The following is a 27,787-nucleotide window of genomic DNA, read 5'->3' as shown; positions in this document are numbered from 1 at the left end:
AGAGAGACACTGAGACTCAACAGACCATGTCCACAGGCCCTTTGTGAGTGGGGGGGGAGGCAAGGGTGATGTTTTTGAGTTGGGATGTCTGTTGCCAGAGTACTGGGGAGAGGCAAGGCCCAGGAAGAAGTCCTTGACTTTACAGGCCCCAAGGTGAACCCCGTCCTCCTCCATTCGCATGAACACTGTGAGAGTCGCCCCTCGTGGGCCTGCCCGGTCGTTTTGCAGCTTGCAGGTCATCCTGGCTTGGACAGAAAGCAGCCTTCACCACTTTCTTCCCGCTTGCTCGTCCATCGGGAAATATTTGCATCTCCCTTCTGTGACAGGTTTCTGCCTCACACAGGCCCGTTTTTGCCGGCCTGACTTCCTCATACCTTGAGACGGTCACTCGGCTTTTCCTATCCCGGCACTCTCACCTGTCGAGAACCGAAACTCCAAACCCACTCCCAACAAGTCAGGGCTGACTCCCAGGGACCCTCTCGGCCAGAGTAGAGCTGTGGCGCTTCCCGTGTACTTCCCAGACGGTCGTTCTTTACGGGAGTAGAAAGCTTTGTCTTTCTCCCTCACTCGTGGAAGGGCTAGGAGTGAAAGGTGTCAGCCCCTGGCTTACTCAACAGTATTGGCAGAACCCCCGTGTGTGTTGGACATGGAGGATACGGTGGTGCTGCTCATGAGGAATTTGTGTTCATGTGGCACTCACAGTTCAGGCCCGAGGGTTGCATGGGAAGCGCACGCGCACACACACATGTGCACACACACGGAGATCACATGTGTGTGATCACATGTGTGCTCCTTTGTGTGAGTATTTTCTACGGTCAGATGGCCATTCACAGCTTCCAGAGGCACAGCTTCTCACAGCGTCCAAAGGAAGGAAAGACTGGTTTCCTCCTAATCCCCCCGTGCCCCCAGACCTTGCGTCAGTGGTAAAATACACACAGCAAAACAAACATCAAATCCACTCATCCCTACATGTCCGTGTCAGGGTCGTTTGCTACACGCACCCTTCGCACTGCCCTTTCCTGAGCTATTCCACCACCCCTAACGTAAGTTCAATGCCACAGCCTCTCTCCTTAGCAGGGAGGAAAACACCTGTCCTAGAAAAGCCCCCAGCAAACTTCCTCTCAGCTCCCACTGGCCAAAATGGCATTCCACGGCCAGGTGCCAGGCCCAGGCCCTGGCTGTAAGGGAGGCTGGGGAAATAGTCTCTGGCTTTTCTAGGAGGAGGCGCTTAGCTCTCAAGATGTGGTGGGACATGATGGAAGCAACAGTGTCTGCCATTTCCAATCCCCCCCCCTCTTTGCAGGGATGTCGAATCCCGAGGTGATCCGGGCCTTAGAGCGTGGGTACCGGATGCCCCGCCCAGATCACTGTCCCGAGGAGCTCTACAACATCATGACACGCTGCTGGAAGAACCACCCAGAAGAGCGGCCCACCTTCGAATATATCCAGAGTGTGCTGGACGACTTCTACACAGCCACTGAGAGCCAGTACCAACAACAGCCGTGAGGGACCGGTAGGCATGGTGCCTGGGACGTGGCACCAGCAACGGTCCACCGTTGCCCGTTCACCGGCGCCTTGACAGCCACAGTTTTGGCATCTGTCCAGTGGATGGGGGGAACCGGACAGTATCTTTTCAACCCCAGATGCCCACAGCTGCCATTCCCAAGTTGATCATGCTGGGGACCATTGGCTTTCAGTCACTGCAGTGGTTTGAATGCTAAACCTGAAAAATAAATAAAATAATGAAGTAAATATTTAAATAAAATAGATGAACGCCAAAGACATGTTTGCTTTCTCGTTCTCCTCGCTTCCAGACTGTCTTCTTGTCGTACAACAGTCAGAGAGGCGGCAGGCAGGGCCCTCCCTCCCTCTCCTCCCTCCCTCCCTCTCCTCCCTCCCTCTCCTCCCTCCCTGAGACCAGTCGAGAAGAGTGAGCCCATTGTGGGAAGTCTTCTAACTGGTCTGCAAGAGAGCAGGCTGAACGTACTTCTGATGGCTGCTGGAACCCCCCAGCCACTCTGAAGCTTCAACCCATCTAAGTCTGTGATAGTTCTTGAAGTCCACATTGGGTGGGCAAGACTGCATTCCTACTGGTAGCTGAGAGAGAGAGAAATAATGGCTTTACATTTCCAGCCTCTGGAGGTTTCTCGCGTTGACTCCGTCCCCTTCCTTACACCCCTCTGACCTGATCTCCTCTCCTTCACCGTCTCACCTGCTTCCTTCTTGTCGCTATGGAGACTCCTGTGGTTACACCGAGCGCACCCAGGATCACCCAGGATCATCTGTTCATCCCAAGATCTTTGGCCACGTTAGGTTCTGAGAACATCTTTGGGCTGGAGGGTTATTCACACTGAATTTACGTGTGTGTGCCAAAAAATATATATGTGTAGTAAATCATAACCCTTATAGCGGCGTGTGATAGGTGTTAACAAGGGACATGCCAATAGAAGGTGTATCTGAAACTGATCGCTTAACAATTTTTTTCAATTGTTTTGGGTGAAAGTTTACAAAGAAAATTAATTTTCCATTCAATAATTCATACCCACTTTGTTTAGTGACCTCGGTGGAAATCCCTACAATGTAATAGCACTCTTTCCACTTCCTCCCTTGTATTTGTCATTTCCATTCATCTTTTCTCTCTCCCTGCCTTCTGAGCTTCATCCCTAGGCAAACACTGCTGTCTGGATCGCACGTGCCTCCCTAGTGACATGGTTCACCTTCTAGGCCTGTCTATTGTTCGACTCGAAGATGAGTCATTGGAGTGAGTCCAGCTCCAGGATGGCTAAGTGTCAGAGTCTCAAGGGTTCTACCAGCCTCTAGCAGACCAGTAAGACTGATCGTCTTTGTGATTGTGCGTCTTGTTCTACATTTTCTTGCCACTCTATCCAGGCTCTTCTATGTGATCTCTTTCAGAGCACATCTCGTTCTTCTGCTCTGGGGCTCACGGAGGCTGGGGTTCACACAGTACATTCGTCCTTGGGCTAATTGTTTTCTTACATCTTTTATTTTAATGACTCTTCCTTGTTTCAGATGGGGAGAGATCAGTAATTACACCTTCGATGGCCACTCACAAGTTTGTAAGACTCCAATTTTTACTCAACCAAAGAAGGATGTAGAATACTGCCTTTGTGAACTATTTTGTGCTAATTAAGCTTCGTGTCAAAAGCCTATGATCTTGAGCTGTTGGGTCCAGCAACTCATTCCCTGAAGGGTTCTGGTTATGGCTGAGAAGTATTCATAACTTTTTTCCCTGTGCACTTTACTGTGTTCCTGGATATATCTGCAGTACATACAAATACATATGTGGAAAGGTCCTCTATCAAGTGTGTGTGTGTGTGTGTGTGTAATCCCATTTGCCTTCTCCCCTCTATTCAGTTTGAGTGTCTATGTATCTACTTGTCTATCATCGTTATTGCTGTTATTGCAGGATTGGGTATGTAATATTTGCCTTTTCACCTTCAACTCTTGTTGCATTGGGTTTTGTCGCTAAAGAATCAGGGCTGCCAGGATGCTGACAATCATTTCTTGGGAGCTGGGCCGCAGACTTTCCTGCCAGTCCACACTGTGAGGGGGAGTGGGCAGTGGATCTTGACTGCTTACAGCCCTGACATGCCCCATGGGGACATGGCTACCATGGTGGATCTAGGGGCATCTGTGTCGGTATAGGTCCTCTGGAGGAGCAAAACTAGTGAGGTGGAGATATAAACACAGTGAGAATTGCCTCAAGAAAATGGTTCGTGGAATTGTGGGGGCTGGAACCAAACTTAACTGCCATTGAGTCCATTTGACTCATAGTGGCCCTACACACAGTAGGACTGCCGTGACTCAGTGACCCTACACACACAGTAGGACTGCCCCTGTGGATTTGTGAGGCTATACCTCTTCCAAGGAGCAGAAAGCCTCATCTTTCTCCTGCAGAGCAGCTCTGCGTGTAACCCACTTCACCAGGTCAGACGGTCAGACGAAGACCTCTGCTGACTTACACAGCTGCAAGGGAGGACGCGCCCAAACTACGGCCATCAGGCAGCAAGCTGGAATCTTTCAATACTGCAACTCAAGGCTTGACTTTTTCCTTTTGTTCTTTCAGTTTAAGATACGCTGAAAATTAAGAAAAGATATGCTGAGCATGTTTTTCCTTTTTTCATTTTCTAACACTGTCTTTGCACGTTTGCATACGGTACTTTGCTTTGTCTTCTCAAACTGCCAAGTTTTCTGTTCAGCTCTTCATCCTTTCTTCCATTTGCCTGTGCTACTCTACGATTAGGAGCAAGTTCAGTCTCTTCTGACTTCCCCTTTGATCTTTTCTCTCTTCCCGTTTCTTTTCTTCATGCACGCTGTGCTTCATGTCATCCCACAGCTCATCAGGTCTTCTCTCGTTAGTTTTCAATGAGTCAAATCTGTTCTTGAGATCTGCTTGAAATTCAGGTGGGATGTACTCAAGGTTGTATTTTGGCTGTCATGGACTTGTTTTAATTTTCTTCAGCTTACTTATGAGCAACTGATGTCTCTGTTCCATCGCTGTCCCCGATCTTGTTTGAGCTGCTGACAGTGAGCTGCTCCAGCGTCTCTTCCTACAGGCGCGGTCCATTCGATTTCTATGGATTCCCTCTGGAGAAGTCCACGTGTCTAGTCACTACTTGAGGTGTTGACAAAAGGTATTTGCGATGAAGTCATTGGTCTGGCAGAATTCGATCATTTGATCTCCAGCTTCATTTCTATCACCACCACGACCATCTTCTCCAATGACTGTGCTTTCCTTTCTGTTTCCAACTTCTGCCTTCCACTCACCATTAATTATCAATGCATCTTTTTTTCTTTTGAGGGTAACATTTTTAATGACAGAATTTATGAGCAGAGAAAGTTAGCAAGTCCCCTCATTTTACTGATAATGATGACAAAGAGGAGGCTAGTAGTTAACCTTCTTTTAGCAGCTTCTACATGCTGAGTATTATGCGGATGGAGTGTCTACTTGATTGGTGTTTTCAACATCTGTAGGCAAAGCCACCAACTGCCCTGCAGAAGAAAGATGTGGCTATCATTTGTACTAATTGTCTCCATGTGTTTTTGATTTTCATTAATCTTTTCTTCGAGACAGGGAAAGACCAATAGTTGCACCTTAGATGGCTTTTCTTTTTTTTAAAATCATTTTATTGGGGCTCATACAATTCTTTTTTTTTTTGCTTATACAATTCTTATCACAGTCCATACATCCATCCATTGTGTCAAGCACATATGTACATTTGTTGCCATCATCATTCTCAAAACTATCAATGCATCTTGATTGCATGTTCGATCAATTTTAGATGGAAGACATTGGTAGAATTCTTCAATTTCTTCTTCACTAACTTTAGTAGTTGTACAAATTTGAATAATAATTGTATTTACTGGATTTCCTTATATGTGGACAGATATTATCCTATCACCAACCGCATTATACTTCAAGATAGACCTTGAAATTCCCTTTTTTTAAAAAACATTTTATTAGGGGCTCATAAAACTCTTATCAAAATCCATACATACATCAATTGTGTAAAGCACATCTGTATATTCTTTGCCCTCATCATTTTCAAAGCATTTGCTCTCCACTTAAGCCCTTTGCATCAGGTCCTGTTCCCATCCCCCTCCCTCCCTGCTCCCCACTCCCTCATGAACCCTTGATAATTTATAAATTATTATTTTGTCATATCTTGCCCTGTCCAGCATCTCCCTTCACCCCCTTCTCTGTTGTCCATCCCCCAGGGAGAAGGTCACATGTAGATCCTTGTAATCGGTTCCCTCTTCCCAACCCCCTCTCCCTCTATCCTCCCAGTATCACCATCCACACCCCTTGTCCTGAAGGTATCATCCACCCTGGATTCCCTGTGCCTCCAGCTCCTATCTGCACCAGTGTACAACCTCTGCTCTATCCAGACTTGCAAGCTAGAATTCAGATCATGGTAGTTGCGGGGGGAGGGGGGCGGGAGGGGGGAGAGATGTCCTTTTTGGACAATGAATACAACCTATTCCTCTTGACTTTGTCATTCCCATTCTATTTAACCAAATGAATGCCTGATTCAAATTGGCTGGTACTAATCTGTTCATTTCAGCTCACTAATGAGTTCCATTTAATTTTTGACAACTTCCAGTTTTCCTAGATCCATATCTCGTACATCCCAAGTTCCGATTATTAATAGATGTTTGCAGGTATTTCTTCTCGTTCTGAAGTAGGACAGTGATGGTGTACTGCTGGACTTACCAGTTGAAGACAGATTGTTCCTGATGGTCTTTAGAAACAGGCATTGAAAAACCGGGAATTGGCCAGATCATTAGCTGCATACCAGGCACTAGGAGATGTACTGGTTTGTTCAAACAAGGGAGCCCCAGCTGGAACAACAGCTGTACTGGAATTACCACCTAATTAAGTTTAAAACACAATTCTCCAAGATTCACCTGTTTTCTGTACAGGCCACATGGAACCCCATGTTGCGGGAACCACCATCCCTGCTCCTTCAAGTCCTTTGATGGCAACACTGGTCTCTTCTATTCCCCCAGCAATGCAGTATTGCTTTTGGCTTATCATTTTCTTAGGCAGAAGAACTAATGGCTTCCACGTGGCCTCTCCTACCCTTTATAGCCTTTACTCCACATGCCAGGGACCCAGTGTGGGAGTTCTGACGATTGCGAAGTACGCATATTCCAATTGTGTCCTCTGGAACTGAGGAAGTCACACAGGTTGGATTCTACAATTGTGGGAACTGGCAAGTCCCACACCTGCAGATCAGGTAGCCAGTGAAGACTTCTAGCTCATGTGGTTGCAGGAGCTGACACACCCAATTATCTGTAGGGCAGGTGGCAGGCTGGAGGCCTTTGCCGGATCACAGGCTTGAAGGGGCTAGCCAATCCAAAATATTCCGGTCAGATGTAGATTGAAGATTTATGCAAGAACCAGAAGGTCAGCAACAAGGGAGGGTGGGAAGGAAAGGAGCGAGTATGTGTGTGTGTGTGTGTGTGTGTGTGAGCGAGAGAGAGAATGAGTATGGATATACGCATCAGCACGCCTTGCCAGAACATCCACTTATCTACTGGGAGCAGGCCATATCCCCAAAGAAACTGCCTTTAAACTGACTGGCTATTACATAAGATCATACCTGTAAGTGATTATGTTTATGACCTTATGGAAGAGCAACCATTCCAACATCTGACAAAACCACTGGGAATCATAGTCTAGCCAAGTTGACATTACCATCACAGTATCCACTGTTGCTGAAATCCTGGGATCTGAAAATGTGGCTGCTGACATGGACCTGGTACCCTGTATGGGAGGCTCTCATCTGGGAGGGGAGAAAAACCTGGGGAGTTGGCAACGACTGCTAGTTGCCCCATCTCCACACTGTCTATTGTTTCTGGGAAGAAAAAAAAAGACTAGAAGGGAAAAAAATTAAAATGATCAGAATCATAAAACCACCCTGACTAAAGGCTACACTGAGCATTCTCTTTTGCACGAAAGGTGGGCATGTGATTAAGTTCTAGCTAATGGGTTTTAAGTGGAAGTATCGGGTAGCAGCTTCCAGGAACCTTGCTTATGACCCTCCAACCCTTCTTGGGCTGCCAGAGACTGCAACATGAGTGTTCCCGGTGAGATGAAAAGAAGGAGACAGCATCATGAGAAGTAATACATCATTGTTCTTTTGAGTCACGGAGTAATCTGCAGGTAGTGGGTTACATAACAGCAGATAATGACAAGCAACATGAGGAGGGCAGCTTCAAGACAAGCTACCTTTCTCCTGGAAGACAATTTAGATTTGTTTCCTTCCAATACCACGCCCACCCTCCTGTTCTCCTCGGAAATGCGCTCTCACAGGTATCTGGGGATGTTCGCCCTGATGTTAACCGTAAACACCTTTTTGGTTTGGATTTGATTTTCTGGGTCAGTTTGGTTGTATAGCAAATATGTGGATGTGACTTCGTGGATTTCAGTTGAACCGTAGCCTTCTTCGGATTCAATGGTTTGTCTTGACCAAGTCTTTCAATGTCTCTACCTCTCTCTCAGCTCTTCATCATTCCAGTGATACTGACAATAATAGAAAACATGAGTACAGCCCTGGCCATATTCACAGGCACTATTCTAAGTCGATCAAGATATGAAAGCCCTTCAGGGAAAGCATCAAGCATGGTCTGATGAAACTACTGAGGAATAATATGCTATGCATGAAGCTTTGTTTCTCACCAGGCATCTCTCCTCAGGTCATCAGGAATGGTAGGAAACGTCCAGAAGTCAAGTTCCAGGGGAACTGGTTCCAAGTCTGGAATGTGTGACTGCAGGAAAGCCACTTCCAGTTTCTTACTGTCTACCTTGGGGTAGAGGTTGGTAAAAAATACCCAAAGTACCAGGGCTGCGAAAAGAGCACACAAGTCTGTCTTGGAAGAAGTACAGACAGAACATGCCCAGAAGTAAGGATGCTAAGACTTCACTTCACGTACTTTACCTGTTACCAGGAGAGCGTTTAGTATAGTAGGTCAGTGGAAAAGAGGAAGGCCCTTGACAAGGTGGACTGACACAGTGGCTGCCACGGTGAGCCCAAGCACAACAACTGTGAGGGTGGTGTAGCACCGGGCAGTGTTTTGTTTTGTTGTCAACCAACTTGATATCACCTAGCAGTCATCGAACAGCCTGGGGGATCATCTCTATTCTTCTGCACCTCAGGGTGGTTGTGCAAGACCTAAGAGTTCACAAGAGAGTGTTTCTGTTATCCATTGCCCAGTCATACCCCCCAAACATAAAACAACTGGGCTCAGCTAGGCAGCTATTTTGTTGGAAGAGATTACTCACATGGATGCATTCAGCTGGAAGTTCAGGTGTGATTGAAATGTCTAGAATGTCTTTAATCATAAGCAGGGACATTTCTACCCTATTTCCCCGAAAATAAGACAGTGTCTTATATTAATTTTTGCTCCCAAAGATGCACTAGATCTTATTTTCAGGGGATATCTTACTTTTCCATGAAGAAGAATACGGTACATGTTTATTGTTGAACAACAACAAAAAATGAAATTTATTACCTGTATATGGTAAGGTAGTAGTTGTCATCACAAGCCAGTATAACCAGACAAACTGTGAATCCTACCGTATCAAGAATTTCTTGTTACTACCATTATTTCCATGTACAACAATCTATGGTACATTTACTCGCACTTCCTGTCCGCTTCAGCTGCGCTGCGGCCAACAGTGAGCTGCGAGGGGCAGCGCCCGCTGCTACAATCCAGAGTCCAGAGCTACGGTAGCTTCGGGGGGGCCTTATTATCGGGAGGCCTTATGTTCGGGGAGGTCTTATTTTGGGGGGGATGCCTTACCTTCAGGGAAACACAGTAAATGTCTTGGGGAACTGGTTGGATTGCCCCCTCGCTCCATGACAGGTAGAAGGTGGAAGCAGAAACTGCCACATTTCTTAAGGCCTAGACCCCAAAGTCACTTGTATTATATTTTAGTGGTCAAAGCATGTGACAGGACCAGCCAGATTCAGAAGTAAGAAAAATAGATTCTAGCTCGGTGGGAGGCAGAACATACTCATGCAAGGAAGAGAAACTTGTTGACAGCCATCTCGGCAGCAATCCCGTCACCTGTGCCTTAAGTGTGGATCAGAGTTCGACAGCCTTCCACAAGAAGCAGGGTGCGATAAGAGAAACTTATTAACATTTTAAACAATATTTGGCATATAATAATAGTTTGGGTGAAAGTAATAATAATTATTAATCATTCTTAGACTTTTAACAACTTTTTGAGGTAGCAGCAGATAGGACTGGTATGTCCACTTTACAACAGTACATGGACCAGATGGGCTGTGAAATTGCTTCCAAGCTTGATACCATGATTCTCTGAACCCTTTTCTGCAGACACAGCTTAGAAAGGTTAAGTGAAAGAAAAGAAAGAAAGTTAAGTAAGTTGTCTAAGTCATAAAATCCATGGAGTTCTCCTCTAAATATCCTGATTTCATTGAACAGATATGGCATTGGGCACCATTCACATACCAGTAGGGACAGTGTTGCTATCAGCTACTGTCAGATCAAGTCTCCAGAATGCATGACAAACCGGTACACAACCAAGCTACAGGCTGCCATGCCTGCACTGGCCCCATGATGGGTTGAGGATTGGTTCATTGTAGCTTGCCAAGTTGGCCTTCCTCCTCTTAGTCTGAAAGCTCCTCTGTAACTGTTTTGTCATCCTGGTCACGCGAAGGCCTGACAGACAACGATGGTGGCTGCACATCAGTTACACTGACTGGGATCAAACCGAGTCTCTCTCATACTCACTGTCGAGTCAATTCTGACGCACAGTGACCTTGTGGGAGAAAGCAGTTCGGCTCCCTAGGGTTTCTATGACGGCAAATCTTTCTGGGAGCAGACAGCCTCCTCTTTCCCCTGCAAAACAGGTTTGAATCACTGGCCTTGCAGTTAGCAACGCCACCAGGGTTCCGTGAGTCTCTGCCACGGGAGGCAAGAGTTCTATTTGTGGCTGTTGTTTGCATTTCAGTCGATTTCAGCTTATATAATGATAATTGTTTATCGTGTACATCATGTCATTAATTCTGCATAGTAAGTCTATAAACAAAGGTATTCTAGCTCCCCATTTTATAGCTAACACGGAAGCAGAGGGGGAAGTCCCGTTAAAACAGACGGAATCTTGGCCCTCCCTCACACGTACTGAAGAATATATACAATGCTCAAGTAAATCATTAAATATGCAATGTCAATTATTCTCGAAAACAGACTGCTACTAGGTGCTCAAGTGCCAATCCCACATCCGCAAACCAAGACTCCACGTAACCGTGGCAACGGGTGGTGCCGCCAATAGTAAAGATGGCGTCGGAGAGCGCGCGTTCCACGTACTTCCATCGGCCACCGTGCGGCGGGGGGAAGGGGGGTCGCTTTGCCAGGAGTTAATATGGCGCCCACGGTTACACCCGACCCCCTCCACTTCATCAGCGACCTGGTCTCCCCGACGACAGTTCCGAGAGGAGCTCGATCTCCTTTACCCGCTCTGGTCGCCACGACTCCGGGAGCGCCTCGAGCCCGGCGGCCCCTCACGGAGCCCGCCTCACTCCGTAACCAGGGGCGCCACTTCCGCTGACGTCATGACGGCGACACGTGGACCCAAGATGGCGGCGGCGATGGTGAGTGAAGGAGACTTCGGGAGCCGGAGCAGGAGCAAGGCCCTCAGGGGGGATCCCCGGATCTTCCGGCTCCCTGCGCCTGGTCCCGAGCCGCCTCCGGGACCCCGATATCGTGCCTGCGGGCTGCCCCTGACTGGGTTGTCTCCCTCAGAACGCCCGTCCCCGGGCTTGGTCTCTCTTCCCGTACTCCGGCTCGCCAAGGCCCCGAGTTTGGGGGGAGGCGCCAGGCTGGAGCCCCCACCGTCCCGGCCGGGCCCCAGTCCTGCTTTCGACCCCGCCCCTGTGAGCCCCGTTTCCCAGTCCAACCCCCCAGCGCCGACCCGTCCGGAGTCTCCCACTTCGGCCACCTCCGCGCCTCCCCAGCAGTTCACGTCTAGCTCCCCTCTCACCTCCGCCTCCCCGCCAGTCCGCGAATGCGACCTCTGCGCTGCCAGCCTCGCGACTCAGGCCCCGACAGGGAGCCTTGCGGAGCCCCGCATCCCTCCTGACTTCCGCTGCTGCAGACCCCATGCGCCCGCCCCCACCTCACCCCATCCCCCAGACCCTGGCCCATTCCTTGGGAACTCCTTTATCCTTTGGGTTCTTCAGCTGTAGCGTGCATATCTATCTCGGGGTATGTTGGGGTTCTGAGACGTGTTAAAAATGCAGCATCCCGAATCGGGCGCTCAAGGATTTTAATTCAGTAGTGTCCAGAAATGTGATTTGTATTTGTACCTGCACGCCAATGATTTAGCGTGTGAACTGGGACTTGAAAAGCACTATTGTAGCCCCACCTGGTTGCCTCCTTTCCCCAGCCTCCTGCTAGTGGCTCGGGTGAAAGAGCAGTGCTGGGAAGGTGGACAAGAACTTGTTGGCTCCTGGAGGTATTCCTTTAAGGGGGACTGACTGATCCTTCTTCCAGAAGCGCCTCTGGAGAGGCCAAAACCCAACAGCTCAGCGTGATTTCCTGGGTCTTGAATGTTGCTTCCTCAACAGATCATTTTTTCCTGGAAGACTCGGAAGTGACCTTTGACTCTTGCAAGGGCCGGTTCTTGTGTACACTCGTGGGTGTTGGCTTTGTCACAAGGGCAGTCTGGACTCCATGACAGTAAATTAAGGGATGGATTATTTCCCGGCAAAAGGTCTCACTCTTGTTAGTGAAGGATTCCTCACTCAAAAACCCTGAAATCAGGTAACAGATTTCACAGCCTTCGTGATTTCTCTGGCCTTAGACTTCAACCTAAGCCACCCATGGGGCAAATCTCAAAAATTCTATGTGGAAACCTATCTTTTATTTGTATTGGACCATATTCAGAAGGAGGATGATGTAAGCACTTTACAGGAAGTCACATTCTCCCAGCCATCAGGGGAAAGGTCAATAAAATGGTGTTTATAGTGTTTTAGGTAACCTTGGTGGTACCGTGGGTAAGCAGCTGGCTGCTGACCAAAAGGTCGGTGGTTTGAACTCACCAGGAACTCGGGATAAAGATTTGGCAGGCTGCTCCCGTAAAAGATTTACAGCCTGGAAAACCCTGTGGGGATATGTCTCTGTCATGTAGGGTCATTATGAGTCAGAATTGACTAAGCGGCAATAGGTGAGGATGGGTTTTGTTTCAGTAGTATTTTACTGAGCAATTCCTTCCCGGTTCAGAGACTTTTAAGAGGTGATAAGTAAGTGAAACACATTTCTGGCACCCACTTATGTAGTCAGATATTTGAGTCCCTGCTCCGTGCCAGGAGGGATCAGGTAACTTAGGATCCAGAGAATGTCAGAGTGTTGCTGTGAAGACAGCAAGGGAAGTCATAGCAATTGGAGGAATGGAGGGACACCCCTACTTTGGATTGGGTGGTCAGAGGTTTTCTCGGAAAAGGTGACAGGAGTTGAAACTTGATCGACAAGAAGGAGCCAGCATCTAAAGGCCCAGAGCAAAGTGCCCCAGGCCAAGGGAGTGGTCAGTGGAAAGGGGTTGGTTTGAGGAGCACGCTGAAGATTCTAGGGTAGCGGTTCTAAACCTGTGGGTCGCGACCCCTTAGGGGGTCTTATAACCCTTTTATAGTCACCTAAGACCATCGGAAAACACTTATTTCCCATGGTCTTAGAAACCGAGACACCTCTCCTCTGTTTCGGGCGGGTCCATCCACATGCACATATGCCACATACAAGTACCAGACGGGAAGACTGTTAGCCGGGCTACACCAGGCTTTAAGACAAAATTTCATTGATTTGTCATTAGAAATAAATATATCACACTATAGAATTACATATTGTTTTTGTGATTCATTGCTATGCTTTAATGATGTTTCAGTTGTAACAATGAAAATATATCCTGCCTATCAGATATTTACATGACGATTCATAATAGTAGCAAAATTACAGTGATGAAGTAGCAATGAAATAATGTTATGGTTGGGAGTGAACACCACATGAGGAACTGTATGAAAGGGTCACGGCATTAGGGAGGTTGAGAACAACTGTTCTAGAGGCTGAAGTGTAGTGAGCGGTGGGGATGGAGAGAAGGAGTGAAATTGGAGAAAGGTAGGCACCTTGGATTTTTTTAAGAAACACCTGTGGTTGTGACAGATTGTAGTCCACAGTTTGCCGTCTGTGGCCATCTCGAAGCAGCCTGTTGTGTTAGCTGCATTCTGTTCTCGGGTAGCAGAGAGACCATGGGGGGGGGGTGTCGGTGTGTGTGTGTGTGTGTGTGTGTGTGTGTGTGTTTTCTCCTGATTTCTTAACAGGCGACCCAGTGTTGGTTGGGTCACTTGGAGCTTTCATGCTCCAAGCAGTAGCAGACTTCGAGGATCTGTATGTGGAAGCGGAGGCAGTGATCCACAGAGGCCAGTTTAAAGGGTGGGCACGGGAAACTCCGTGTTTGGTGCAGTCCAAACAAGTGCAAGCAGATTTATTACCAGAGTCTGCATAACAGGCAAAGCGGGGCCACGTCTTTGGGTCTTTGCTGAACCCTGTTCTTCTGCGGAAGTCCCACAACCTCAAGCACAGGCCATTTCACAATCCTCGAGGAGAGGGGTGTACGAGTTTCTCAAGCAAGTCACACAACCAAAGAGGAACTGAGCTGCTGGGTTCAGTAGCCCCGGGAGGAGGCTGGAATTTGTGTGTGTTATTTTTGTTTTGAAGCAAAGGTTGTGGGGGAAAGTTTCGGGTGTCGTTTGTGTGGGCCTTTCCCTCTCTCCTTTTCCTCTGTGAATGACACTTTCTCCCAACAGTTTGGACTGCCCCCTCCCAGGTCTGTGTGGGCCCAGTGGGTGTTTCCTGCATGGGGAGGGGACTGAAGGGCTTTTTGTTTTCCTGATTTCCTCATGGCTTGGGTTTAAGCTACTGCTTATAAGACTTTAGAGGACTGGGTTGATCTGAGTGGGTCTGAAGTAAGAGGCTCATAAAGCTCACTTTATGGATGACTTCTGTTGGTAGTAGTCTAGTAGAACTAGACAAAGTCATGCTGAGTAGATTTGTAGGCATTTCAGGAGTCTGAGTCTAGAAAAACATGATTTGGAGAATAAAACTGGCTTCCCTCACATAGACCATTCACACTTCACAATAATCCTGTTTTCTATATTGAGATGCCGTTTACTTACCATATATTCACTCTATTAAACTATGTATAATTTCATTGGTTTTTAGTGTAATTGTAAGGTTATACAACCATTAGCACTATCTAATGCCAGAACTTTTTTTATCACCCCAAGAAGAAACATTGGTGCAATTCTCTCAGCCTAACAGCACTCTTCCCTCTTCTTCCTTCTTGGGTTCCAGTTTCCACATATTCTTTCCTGCCTGTTTTCCAGAAAGGAATTCCATACTCTTGAGCAGTTCACACATTCCCCATCCAACCCCTGAACAACCACTATTCTCCTACTGTGTCTGGATTGGTCTGTCTTTGACATGTCATATTGATGAGCTCACACCCTATGGTAGCATTTGGTGTCTGGCTTTCAAATACCATATTTTCAAGGTTCATCCATGTGGCACCATGGATGTCACCCACGGACGAACACATCATTCCTTTTTTGTGACCAAATAACACTAAGATAGTATTCTGTTTCTGTTCATCATTTAATGGACATCTAGGTTAGTTCTACTTTGGGCTGTTAGGATGATGTTGCTGGGAACATTGGGAATGGAAGTACTGCATCCGTTCATAGTATTTGGCAGTTATCTGGGTTAAACAGTCCAGAAGTCGGGGAATGGGCTGAGCAACAGCAAGGTTCTTTTGGGTGGATGGAGGTATTGTGAGCCACCCCTGCCACCCCCGTCCTCAGTCAAATGAACAGGGACAGTTTTCAGCAGTGGAATCTGGTGCTAACCTTTGGGCAGGTGCATGGAGGGCATCCTGGAACAGGAGGCCTCCACTCTACCTCGCCAGTCTCATGTACGGGGTGTGAGAAGTTGCTGCCTCTTCAGGTTCCAAGTGTGGGTAGGCATCAGCAGTGAGGCTGGAGTTAGAGTCAGGGGCCTGGGTTTAGCCCCAGCACTGCCACTGATGCATCGAATGGTCTGACGCAAAAGATTTTGGGTCTTTGGGTCTCCATGTCCACATAGGGACTTGATTTCTAAACTCCGGGTTGCAAATTCTGTGGCTTAGAATGTTTGCATTCTCCATACATGTCTGTAAACTCGTGTATATTGTTTTAATGGTCATTTTTTTCCTATGGTCTTTCTCGGTCGCCAGTGGCTGGTTGTATTGCCCGTGTGATCTCCTGGATGCCCCCACCCCCCTCCGGTCCATGTTGTGCTGAAGCTGCTGTGGTCTTGGAACTGTGGTCCTGGTAACAGGCACTGGTTAGAGCACTTTCTCTGAGGAGTGCTCTGACCCCCACCCCCACCCCGCCCCCAGGAAGTATAGAGGAGTCTGAGAGAGCATTTAGTTGTCTCTTTGTACCTCTTTTACAACTTGGACAAAAGTTTCCCTTTGATCTGGGCATTAAAGAAGCAAGTCAAAGTAGGTTGGAAAAGGTTGAGTGTTGATTTCCGGGCCCTGGCAGGAAGGTGGGAAGGACCCAGGATGAGCAAGGCCATCTGTCCCGAGTTGAATGATACAAGCCACTTAGCATTCCCTACCCTGCTTTGATCCCTGAACCATTTGCTGACACCAGCCTTTCCCAAAGGGCATGGATGGCTGGAGACACCCCGGGACTCCCTAGTTCTGCCTCATTCCTCTTCATTGCTTCCTTCCCTAGCTTCTTAACGTGATTTCTCACCTATACCTGATGCCTTAAACTGACAGACCCCCCCCCCCAGCTGTATGTTCAGAGGGTCTAATAAATGCTGCCAGCATTCCTTAAGAAAGAGGGTTGCAAACAGGAGCTGAGTCCTTAGCCAGCTTAGGAAGAGATCTGGTGTGTCAGCAAGCCCCTCTTTGGGCTTTGAGTTCCTCTGGAAGTAGGTCGGATGGGAGGAATTGCCAGTTGATGGACCACACATCGTGCCATGGCTGTGGACTTTGTTTTGATTGGGTTTTTTTTATGCTGACATTAAAAAATTTTTTAGTTAGTGGTCAATATTTAATAATTAGGAGATTTTACATTGTTAAAATCCAGGTATCCATTTTCTCTCTAAAATTTGGGCCCATATTTCTCAGTTGGAAAGTAGGCACATACTGGCCAGTTGTGCCACATAATAGGTAGCTGAATTGGTCACCCTTGAATGAGATGGTTTATCTATGCCAGGGGTTCTCAAACTTTTTAAACAGGGGGCTAGTTCACTGTTGCTCAGACCCGTTAGAGGGCCGGGCTAAAGTTTAAAAAAAAAACATGAACAAATTCCTATGCACACTTATTTATACCTTATTTTGAAGTAAAAAACAAACGGGGCAAAAACACCTGGGGGGCCGGATAAATGCTCTGTGGGCCGCATGTGGCACATGGGCCGTAGTCTGAGGATGCCTGCTCAATGCTGTCCTGCTCCTGATTTTCTGATTGAAAAACTATTAAAGGCTTATGAGAATTCCCTATGTTACCTGACTTATGGGAGAAAGCTAGTTAATTCTATTTACATGCTACATTTTATTTGATAGATCATATACTCATCCGTACAAAAGTCCGTTTTGCTGATGAAGCTAAAGCACGGCCCAAGACCAGTCCGATGATGGGATTTTTATGACTTTGGTTCAACAATTTGCTTCATTTGGCCTCCCCTGTTTGCTTATTTTTAAGACACATGATGCCTTCCTCCGAGGATTGGCGCGTCGAGTAAAAGAGACATGAGAGGGACGTGGTGAGCACACAGGGGCCTCCGTACACCCCAGTGCTCCTTCCTGTTCCAGTATTGAAGTCCTTTAGTTGGTGCTCTGGCCAGCTGCCTGCTCTTCCATCCATACCCGAAGGGAGCAGGGGTGATCAGTGTGTCTCTTGTTTTCTTTCCACACTTCTCGGGCCTGGTGGTTTGAGTCTGGTCGCCTGTCACTCTCTGAGGTTAGTTGGTCATTTCATCTGGACTTCACCTCCTGCAGAAGGTAACAGTGTTTTTGTATGTTTGTTTTAAAACTTTCTGGGTGGCTAGGTGACTGTGGGCTCTGAAATAAAGGCTGCATTTCCAGCGCCGCTGTGGATCGCTCATTTGATTCTGTTTCTCGTGCTCAAAGTTGTTTAATTCCACAGAGCTGCTTGGTAAGTGGTCTTTAGGTGTCCTTCACGTGTGCTTATAGTCTCAGGGAGCTCTGACTGGCTGCGTAAATGGATGCTCTCTGCTATCTGTTGGCAAACCCTGCCTCTGAGCCATTTTGCTTGTATTGCTCACTTGGGGAGCCGTTCCTAGCATGGTCTTCAGATGGTGATGCAGAGAAAGAAGAATCTAGACACAGAGCAGCAGCCCCAAAGACTGTTTAGACCGGATGAAGCCGTAGACAGAAATCAAAACCCACTGCCTTGGGGTACATTGCACAGCAGAGGGGCTCCAGACCAAAGAAAGAAAGGAGGGAAAAGGGGGTGGGGTGGGAGAGGTGTTACTTCTGGTTACCGAGAGCTTGTGAGTGAATGAAACATTTTTCAGTTCTCAGAAGAAACTTCCTGTTTTGTTTTTTGTTGGGGCTGGGGATCCTTTTTAGTTCTAGCAGCCTTTGGTGGTGGTGTTGGTTTGGAAGAGATTTTTCTGCATGGCTGCCTCCCCAGAACAAAACAGATGGAGAGAGAGACCTTGATTCTTGGGTGTCTGGGGCTTTACCTGGGTCTCTGCCCGGGGTGGAGGATCAGATGACAGCGTGCAGGGCTTCTGTGTTGTCGGTGCCTTGCCCTGTTCCACACCCCGCCTTCTCAGTGTGGAAATCTGGAAACCGAGTAGAGCCCAATAATGTTGCGTGGGGTGGTTCATATATCTTGGGACTGCTACTCCCCTCTGAACATTGAAAACCATGTGTGCTAAAGACTTAATTGACTTCTCTGACTGAAATTTACATGGGACTTACAGTGGCCAATTAAAAAATTGCAGGGAGATACATAGGAGTTTCCCACAAAGCAGGTCATTTGCTGCTCTGTAACTTTCTGGAAATACAGGGTTCCTCTCTCAGGTTGTCAGGATTGCAGGTTGTTAAGCCATAGAATCACCCAGAACTGAAATGATGACAAGTTCAGGAGCCTTATCAGGAGCTCATGAATCCCTCTGGAATCATATACCAGATTCTGTGTAATGGAACCTTCCCCTAACCACCACTACCACCAGGAAGAGGGTCTGTGGCTTATCCACAATTCTGTGGAACCTTTGTGACACCCTCCCCAAAGTTAAGAATTGATGATCTGGTTTAGTGACCCATATGCCAGCTGCCAGAATCCCCTCTGCAGCCTTTGCCCCGCTAACCCGAGCCCTATGCCCCCTTTCTGGATATCTTCAAGAGAACTCATCCTACAATTTTCAGAGGCAGCTCATTTCCTTTATAAAGTACAATTGAATTTATTTTGAAGGAGGGTGATCTATATTACATGGGGAAAATTAGATCATATTAAAAAATTTAAAAGTTTAAATGTTACTTTTACTGTCCCCAATCCATTTATCAGTTATAAATAGCCTTCCCTCCCTGAACATTTTTATGATAAAATATCTATATGCTTTTAAGCTTTTTATTACTAAAAATGTAGTCTACACAAAAAAGGAAATAGGCAATCGGTCTCCATTACCCATCACCCAGTTTCAACACATACCAATAAATTCCCAGGTTTATTGAATGTGTACTGTTCCATACTCTACATCTAGCTGGTTATGCCCAACCCCAGGTCAATGGGGGTATTATTTACTACTCTAAAATCACCTGTTGTTGGTATACAAGTCTGATTTTTAGTAAATGTGCAACTATCACAACAATGATCCAATATTTTAGAACAGTGCCATCACCCCAGCAAGTTCCCCTGTACCTACCTGCGTTAGTCTCTGCTCCCACCCATACCCAGCCATCCACTAATGCAACGCTTTCCATCACTGTAGATTTGGCTTTTCTGAGCATTCCTTGTCAATGGAGCCATACAATAAATAGGCCTACATCTGATTTCTTTCATTTTGAAGGCTCATTTGTGAAGTAACATACATATATGAGTACATTGTTCTTTTTGTTAAATAACTATCCCAGTGTGTGGATACATTATATCCCAGTGTGTAAATATACCCCAGTGTATGGATACATTAAATCCCAGTGTATAAATACATTATACCCCAGTGTATGGATACATTATATCCCAGTATGTGGATACATTATATCCCAGTGCATAGATAGATACATTGTATCCCTTCACAAATTGATGAGCATTTGGAGTGTTTCCAGTTTTAGGCTCTTGTGATTCAAGTTACTCAGAACATTCATTCCAAGTCTGTATGAACACATGAGAGGACTTCAAAAACCTCATGGAAAAATAATGTTTTAATTTGTTCCATAAACGTTTTCAGTTGCCGGTATTATGGTTTTATGTTTTATATTTGCTTCTTAAGAAACTGCAAGCTGTTGGACATCCTCTTACAGAAGGGTCACAGGAGGAGACAACCCAGTCAGGGTGCAGTATAGCACCGATGAAACATAACGCCTTTCCTCTGGTTCTTTAATGCTTCCTCACCCCCACTATCATGACCCTAATTCTACCTTACAAATCTGGCTAGACCAGAGCATGTACAGATAAGAGCTCACAACACAGGGAATCCAGGACAGATAAACTCCTCGGGACCAATATTGAGAATAGCCATACCAGGAGGGTAAGGGGAAGGTAGGGGGAGATAGGCGAAACCAATCACAGCGACCTACCTATAACCCTGTCCTAGGGGTATGGACAGCAGATGGAGACATCGGACAGTGCAAGACATGGAAAATAATAATTTATAAATTATCAAGGGTTTGAGGGGGAAGGAGAGGAGAAAATGAGCTGATACCAAGGGCTCAAATAGAAAATGTTTAAAGCATGATGATGGCAACAAATGTACAAATGTGCTTGACACGATGGATGTATTATAGATTGTGATAAGAGTTGTATGAGCCCCCAAAAATGATTTTTAAAAAACCTACCAAGCTGCTTTCCAAAGTGACCATACTGCGATGGGGAAATAGATCTATGTGGATATGTTTATAGATTTAGTACTAAGGTAGCAGATGGACATTGGGCCTCCACTCAAGTACTCCCTCGATGCAACAACACTTTGCTCTATTAAACTGGCATTCCATGATGCTCACCTTCCCAACACAATCGTGGAAGACAGAGCAGGTACATAAGGAAATGTGGTGAAGAAAGCTGATGGAAAAATAAAGGAGGAGGAAACTCCTTAACAGCAAAAAAAAAAAAAAAAGAAAGCTGATGGTGCCAGGCTATCAAAAGATATAGCATCTAGGGTCTCAAAGGCTTGAAGGTAAATGCGTGACCATCTAGCTGAGAAGCAGCAAAGCCCACATGGAAGAAGCACATCAGCCTGTGTGATCACAAGGTGTCCACAGCATCAGGTATCAGGCATCAAAGACCCAGAACAAAAAAATCATATCACTGTGAATGAGGGGGAGTGTGGAGTGGAGACCCAAAGCCCATCTGTAGGCAACTGGACATCCCTTTACAGAAGGGTCACCGGGAGGAGACAAGCTAGTCAGGGTGCAGTATAGCAATAATAAAACATAACTTTCCTCTAGTTCTTTAATGCTTTCTCCCCCTACTATCATGATCCTAGTTCTACCTTAGAAATCTGGCTATACCAGAGGATTTACACAGGGACAGATAAACCCCTCAGGACCAACAATTAGAGTAGCAATACCAGGATGGTAAGGGGAAGGTGAAGTATAAAGGGGGAACCGATCACAAGGATCTACATATAACTCCCTCCCTGGGGAATGGACAACAGAAAGTGGGTGAAGGAAGATGTTGGACAGTATAAGACATGGAAAAATAATAATTTATAAATTATCAAGGGTTCGGGAGGGAGGGGGAAAGTGAGCTGATACCATGGGCTCAAGTAGAAAAATGTTTTAAGAATGATGATGGCAACAAATGTACAAATGTGCTTGATGCAGATGGATTTATGGATTGTGATAAAAGTTGTATGAACCCCTAATAGTGATTTTTTTTAAACGGCCATACTGAACCCGGTTGGGGGGTAGGGAGTGGAGACTACCGTGCCGCCAAACAACAGACAGGGCTTTAAAGGGAACAGTAACACCCATGAAGTGTGTACGGCTCAGAACAGTTAGCCATGCGAGAGAGACCAAAGGACCACATCTGCCTGTAGAACAGCTCAGAGGCAGGCTGGGAAAGGGACATGGACGAATGGTTTCAGGGAACTCTGGAAAGGGTGCTGCTACACTCTGGAGGGGCCCCAACCAATGTTGGAAGTAAACTGGGTGCAAATTGATGAATGGGTATTCTGGATTCTTACTTCCTTATAAATTTAGGTTGAACTGGCCAATTTCTACAAAGAACCTTGCTGGGATATGATAAAGGTTGTATTGAGTCTATAGGTCCATTTGGGAAGAGAGAATTGCCATCTTAATAAAATTGAGTCTTATCATCCATGAACATAGAGTGTCCCCTCATTTAAATATTCCTTCATTTCTCTTAGTAGTATTTTATAATTTGTAGCATATAAGTTATTTAAAAATATTTAAATATTTTTTGCTGCTACTATAAATGAGACTTTAAAATTGTTGTTTTATAAAACATTTTGGGGGTTCTTACAGCTCTTTTAAAAATCCATACATCATTTGTATAGATATTGCCATCATCATCTTCAAAACATTTTCTTTTTTTCTTGAGCCCTTGGTATCAGCTCCTCTTTTTGCCCCTCCTGCCCTCAGGGACCCTTGATAAATTATTATGATTTTCATATCTTACATTATTCACTGTCTCCCTTCTTGATTTTGTTGTTGTTGGTACCAGGGGACTCTAAAAAGTTCTTGGAAAAATTACATTATCTCTTGATGTCATTGTTCCGTGAACTTTTTGAAGCTACTGTGTATGAGGAAATACAGTTTGATGTATTGATTGTATCTTTGACCTTGCTCATCTTGTTGGTTAACTCTAGTAGTTATTTGTGGATTCCTTAGCATTTTCTGTGTTACAAGATAATGTGATCTGCAAATAACATTTGCTTTGTGCCAACCTGGATGCCTTCAGTAGCCTCACATCTAGGAAGTGGTAGCTGTGGGATTTGAGTTCATACCTGTGTGGTTCTCAAAGCCTGTACTTTCTGCCCACTCCATCGCTGGTTCACAAAGGTGATCCAAGACCAACAGGGTCAGCATCTCCTGGGAGGGAGCTTGTTAGAAATGCAGAACCTCAAGTCTCTCCCAGACCCGCTGACTCATCATCTGCAGTTTTCAACAAGGTTTCTAGGAAATTTGTATACACTTGAAAACTCTGAGAAGAATTTGCCAATGTTTTAATATTCTGAAGTACCACTTCTCCCTCCCCTCTCCTCTTCCTTCAGGCCCTGGAGTGATGTGAATTTTCAGATCTGTATCCGTCCTCTCTCAAAGTCTTGGTATGCTGCTGGCCCGGTGTCCTCTTTATTGGGCTGTCCTTAGGCCACTGATAGCATCTGGAATCTAGTGTGGTCATCGGGTCTGTGACACTGACCATCTGCCCACGGACTGGAAAACTCCTTGTAAGCATGCCTTCTGTTCAGTGTTCAGTAAATAGTTAATTTCTCTGCTGGTGAATGCAGGGGCCGTGGGGCCCACTGTTGTCGAGTTGAATTTGACTCATAGCGACCCCGTGTGGCTGAGGAGTGGGAGGAATCCTGGTGGCTCAAAGGTTAAGTGCTCAGTAGCTAACCCAGACCTTTGTACATTGGCGCCCACCTGCTGCCCTGGAGGAGAAAAGACCAGGCAGTCTGCTCTCAAGAAACTCACAGCGTGGGAAACCCCGTTGGGCAGTTCATCCGGGCCCTCGGGCCACTGCTGGCATCAACTTGATGGCATGAAACAACAGAACTGCTGAACCACCATGCCAGCAGGGTTCCTTAGGGGTCACATTTCTTGGGCACAAAAGGTGGCTAAGCCAGTGACTAGCTTTAACTTGAGTAAGTCATGTCACCCCTCTGGGCCTCAGTATCCTCATCTGTGAGGCAAGGGTCATGAGAAAGAGTGGTCGCGTTGTATGAAGAGAGAAGGCAGAGTTGGGCCTGGCACGCGATTGCCCCGTAAGTGTGCACTGCTGTGGTCGTCAGCGTCATCGTTCCTTGCTCAGCACCTTGTGCTGCTACTCACCTGCCTGTGCATTTGGCTGGATGACTGTGGGCGAGCTACTCGTCTGAGTCTGAAATGCGGGTAGAAATCCCCATCTCTCAGGTGGCTGTGAAGGGCACTCAGTCCAGAGAGCAGAGAGAGCCCTTGTGGGGATGGGGCCCTGCCCTGGGGCTGGGGGGTGGGGGCGTTGGTTCCTTGTTGCTCTGGGACATGTTTTCCACTCTCTTGTTGGATTGTGTGGTGTGTGGTGTGTCCACACCTGCTCCAGGGGCTGTAGGCTTTGGAATCAAAGTGAACTGCAGTCTTTGGGGGGTGCTGCTTCTTCCTCTACACAGGCGTCCTCAAACTGCGGCCCGCAGAGGACATTTATCCGGCCCACCGGGTATTTTTGCCCCGTTTGTTTTTTTACTTCAAAATAAGATGTGTGCATAGGAATTAGTTCATAGTTTCTTTTTAAACTATAGTCTGGCCCTCCAATGGGTCTGAGGGACAGTGAACTGGCCCCCTGTTTAAAAGTTTGAGGTCCCCTGCTCTGCAACCTGAACCCTTAAGCCCTGCCAGGCAGTGCAGCTCAGCCAGCATTGGAGGTTTCTGTTTCAGAAGAAGGGCCAACTGGAGTCATGTCTTAGATTTAATTGGCTTGATAACCCCCAGGAGATTGTAATCCCCGGCCCAGGAATCAAATCACACATCAGATAAGGCAAAGCGTTCACACGTCTGTGTTCTTCAGGGCCCTAACGTTTTTTGATTCACAAGCATGAATGATCGTGCCCTGTGTGAGGGAAGTGGTTTACTGGCTACTCTGGGTTTTCAAGTCTGGTCTTTTGAGCCCCACGGACCGACTAAGGATGCTCAGCTGAGGGGTAGCCCTGGTTTTAGGCCTGAGCTCCCACTTCCCCCCATATCTGACAACTGCTTAACCACCAAGCCAGCAAGGCTTGGTGTCGTTTCAGATCAGGTCAGAGAGAAATACAGGCCTGGTTTCTGCCTTCTGAGGGGTTCGTATCATCTCAGGTGGACACTTGTACCCAGAGCCAAGCAATGATTGTTCACCGTGAGTGCGGAGCTGACTGCAAAATAGATTCCGATTACCTAGTTAGTGCCAGAGTGCTTGAGACCGAGAGTCTGCACTTCCGACAAGTTTCCGGCTGACGCTGCTTTCCAGAGATGGCACTGTGAGCAGCAGGAGTGCGGAGGCCTCTTACAAACACTGCTGCCCACTCAAGGGGTCACAGGTGCGGAAGCAGAGAGGGGAAAAAGGAGCTGATAGCAAGGGCTCAAATAGAAAGCAAATGTGTAGAAAATAATGATGGCAACCTAAGTACAAATATGCCTGATACAATTGATGTGTGGATTGTTATAAGAGCTGTAAGATCAAATTAAATGATTTTACACACACACACACACAGGCCTCAGCTCTCAGAGGTTGACTTTACTTAGTTTGAAACTCTGTCTTGTCGGCTCAAATTGGTGCTCCATTCAGCAACCCACACCCATTTTGAGGTGTGACAGCGATGGACGTCCCGAAATAGAACACTTCCCACGGCCTGCCTGTATTTTCCCATTTCCATTTGCCCTTTTTCCCTGCCCCTTACTGGCTTCCTAGCTGTCTCCCGGAGCATGTGCTGCCATTTTGCTCTTGTTCAGTTGACTGTTCCAAGGCGGTGCTCCTGTGTACTTTCTAGACCTCTTTATTATGACCCGGGCCGACTCGGTTCCAGGCTTGAGCCAACTAGTCTATCAGACCAGTCAGTCGAGTCTTGTCTGAGGATCTTGAGTGGTAGCCATTTCATCCTCTAACTTTTAATTGATCTGAGGTGAGGTCATAAATGCTTCAGGTTATTTCTAATATGCACCGGCGGGGAGAACCTCTCTTCTTCCTATACATGCATGTAGATTGTAGGGATGTATGCGGTTCTCTTCGCCTCGGCCCATGTTCTGATGGAAAGGTAGGGGAGGAGTCAAGAACTAATTAAGAGTGCCGGATGCCTAAGGGGATATAGCAAAGTTGACGAGCCATAGTATGAAGCCTGTATGCACACAGATGGTTTCATAGTTGTGTAGATCAAAGGTTGGCTCGCCTTATTAATTGTTGATGTGTTTGATAAGAATTTACTGCATGTCAAGTACATCAAACAGAGCTAGACAAATGATTCCGTGCAAGTAATAGAGAATGGCAGATACCTAAATAACACGATCCTGAAAATGCTATCCTAGGGCTGTAAAACAAGAGAAGATTTCTGTGGGTTTCCAATAAACTAGTAAGCAGCAGTCTTTGAATGGGTGTAGGTGAGAACGTTCACTTGGGCATTGGATAACTTCTCTGCCCTCTAGGCAATCAAAGGGGTTCCTACAAAGAGCCCAGGAAAGTAAAGGGAGGGGAATGATCCCAGCTGTGGGGATTGGACCGGAGCCCTGGTGCCTAGTGAGCAGCTTGCCAGGCTGCAAGCTGCTAACCACGTCCGCTTCTCAAGCGAAAGACGGGGCTTTCGCTGTAAAGAGTTCCAGTCTAGGTCTAGGAAACCCACAGGGGCAGGTCTACCAGGTACTGTAGGGTGGCTAAAAGTCAGAATTGACTCAATAGCAGTGAGTGGGGCTCTGGGAGAAATTCTTGCAGGAACAAGCATTTCAACTGAACCTTAAAGGGTAATTCACACTTCGAAGGCGCGTCCAAAGGTCAGGCAGCCTGAGGAAAGGCTCAGGGGCAACCCCACTTGAGTGAGGGGCGCTGGGCTCCCTGGAGGGCGGGAGGGAGTCCAAGAGGGGAAAGGAGTCCTCGGAGCTGAGTGCTCACAACAGGTTTTCATTGGTCTGTTTGATTTCTTGTTTTTCATAAGTGACAAATACTATGTAATGCTCAGAAGGGGGAAGAAAGCACAAAAATGCCCACCAGTCCAATAGCCCAGATAACCCATTCTGTCTCTGAAATCTTCCCAAAGATAACTTTTAAAAAGGAGTCCTCCCCTTTTTTGCCACCTCTGTGAGAATTGACAGTCCAGAGACTGTCCATTTCCCTGAGGGGGGATGGCATACAATGACTGGGACGGGCCCCAGAGGAACCCTGCAGAGGGACTTAAGTCACATCGATATAGCACTCAGTCTTCTTGGAATGAAGACCAAAGGGAAATGGAAAGGAACGGGCTGCAGCCCACACTCCTGTGGTCACGTACAGAACACGGTCAAAATGTTCCACAGGGCTGCCGGCACAAGACCTCTGTGTGTGCTGGCTTCCGCATCATGGTCGTTCGTTACTCGGAAGAATGGGTCTCTTGTTGAAATCCTTAACTCCTTGGATGAAACATGCATCCGGAGGCTTCAGATGAGAACAGGTGTTGCCTGTTCTATGTTTCAAGCCGAGAAAGATGAGTTAACACTTGAAGGACATGCCATTGGACTTGTATCAAATTCAGCTGCTTTAATTCATGCCACTGCCATTAAAAGCAACCATATCTGAAAATGTGGGGATATTACTCTGGCTCTGAAAAAAGAACAGTTTAACGGGCTGATGCGGAAGCTCCAAGATAGTGGTTCTCAACCTTCCTGTCACACAGTTCCTCATGCTCTGGTGACACAACCATAAAGTTATTTTTGTTGCTACTTCATAACTAATTTGCTATTGTTATGAATTGCCATGTAAATATCTGATATGCAAGATGTGTTTTCCTTGTTACAAATTGAACACAAAGCATAGCGATTAATCATAAAAACAATATGTAACTTTATTGTGAAATATTTATTTCTAATGACAAATAAATTGAATTTTGTCTTGAAGCATGGTGTAGCATGGTTAACAGTCTCCCTGCCAGCTACTCGTATGTGGGCATATCTGCATGTGGGCCGGCCCACCTGGCGACGGATAGAGGCGCGGTATCTTGGTTCCTAAGACCATTGGAAATATGTGTTTTCCAATGGTCTTAAACGACCCCTGTGAAAGGGTCGTTCGACCCCAAAGGGGTTGTGACCCACAAGTTGAAAACCGCTGCTCGAAGAGGTGCCCAGCTCCAGGCCAGA

The 27,787-nt window shown here is 46.6% G+C and overlaps 2 protein-coding genes across 4 annotated transcripts in view; both read left to right on the top strand.

Annotated features, from left to right (window-relative positions):
* The window catches only part of HCK (HCK proto-oncogene, Src family tyrosine kinase), a 45,354-nt gene extending 43,848 nt beyond the window's left edge, over positions 1-1,506 (top strand). For both annotated transcript variants that reach the window (XM_075527793.1, XM_075527792.1), the window contains exon 12: positions 1,304-1,506. In XM_075527793.1, coding sequence (XP_075383908.1) covers positions 1,304-1,506 — 203 coding nt within the window. The remainder of the gene's footprint in view (positions 1-1,303) is intronic.
* A 9,483-nt stretch (positions 1,507-10,989) lies between these two features.
* The window catches only part of TM9SF4 (transmembrane 9 superfamily member 4), a 44,663-nt gene continuing 27,865 nt past the window's right edge, over positions 10,990-27,787 (top strand). Inside the window, exon 1 of one of the 2 annotated variants that reach the window (XM_075563808.1) lies at positions 10,990-11,147. In XM_075563808.1, the coding sequence (XP_075419923.1) occupies positions 11,109-11,147 (39 nt within the window). In that variant the 5' untranslated portion in view covers positions 10,990-11,108. The remainder of the gene's footprint in view (positions 11,148-27,787) is intronic. The other variant, XM_075563807.1, reaches the window with a different exon arrangement.

Source organism: Tenrec ecaudatus, chromosome 12 (genome assembly GCF_050624435.1).
Source record: "Tenrec ecaudatus isolate mTenEca1 chromosome 12, mTenEca1.hap1, whole genome shotgun sequence".
NCBI lineage: Eukaryota > Metazoa > Chordata > Mammalia > Afrosoricida > Tenrecidae > Tenrec > Tenrec ecaudatus.
The sequence above is the reverse complement of the archived record's forward strand: the minus strand, read 5'-3'. Positions and strand labels throughout refer to the sequence as shown.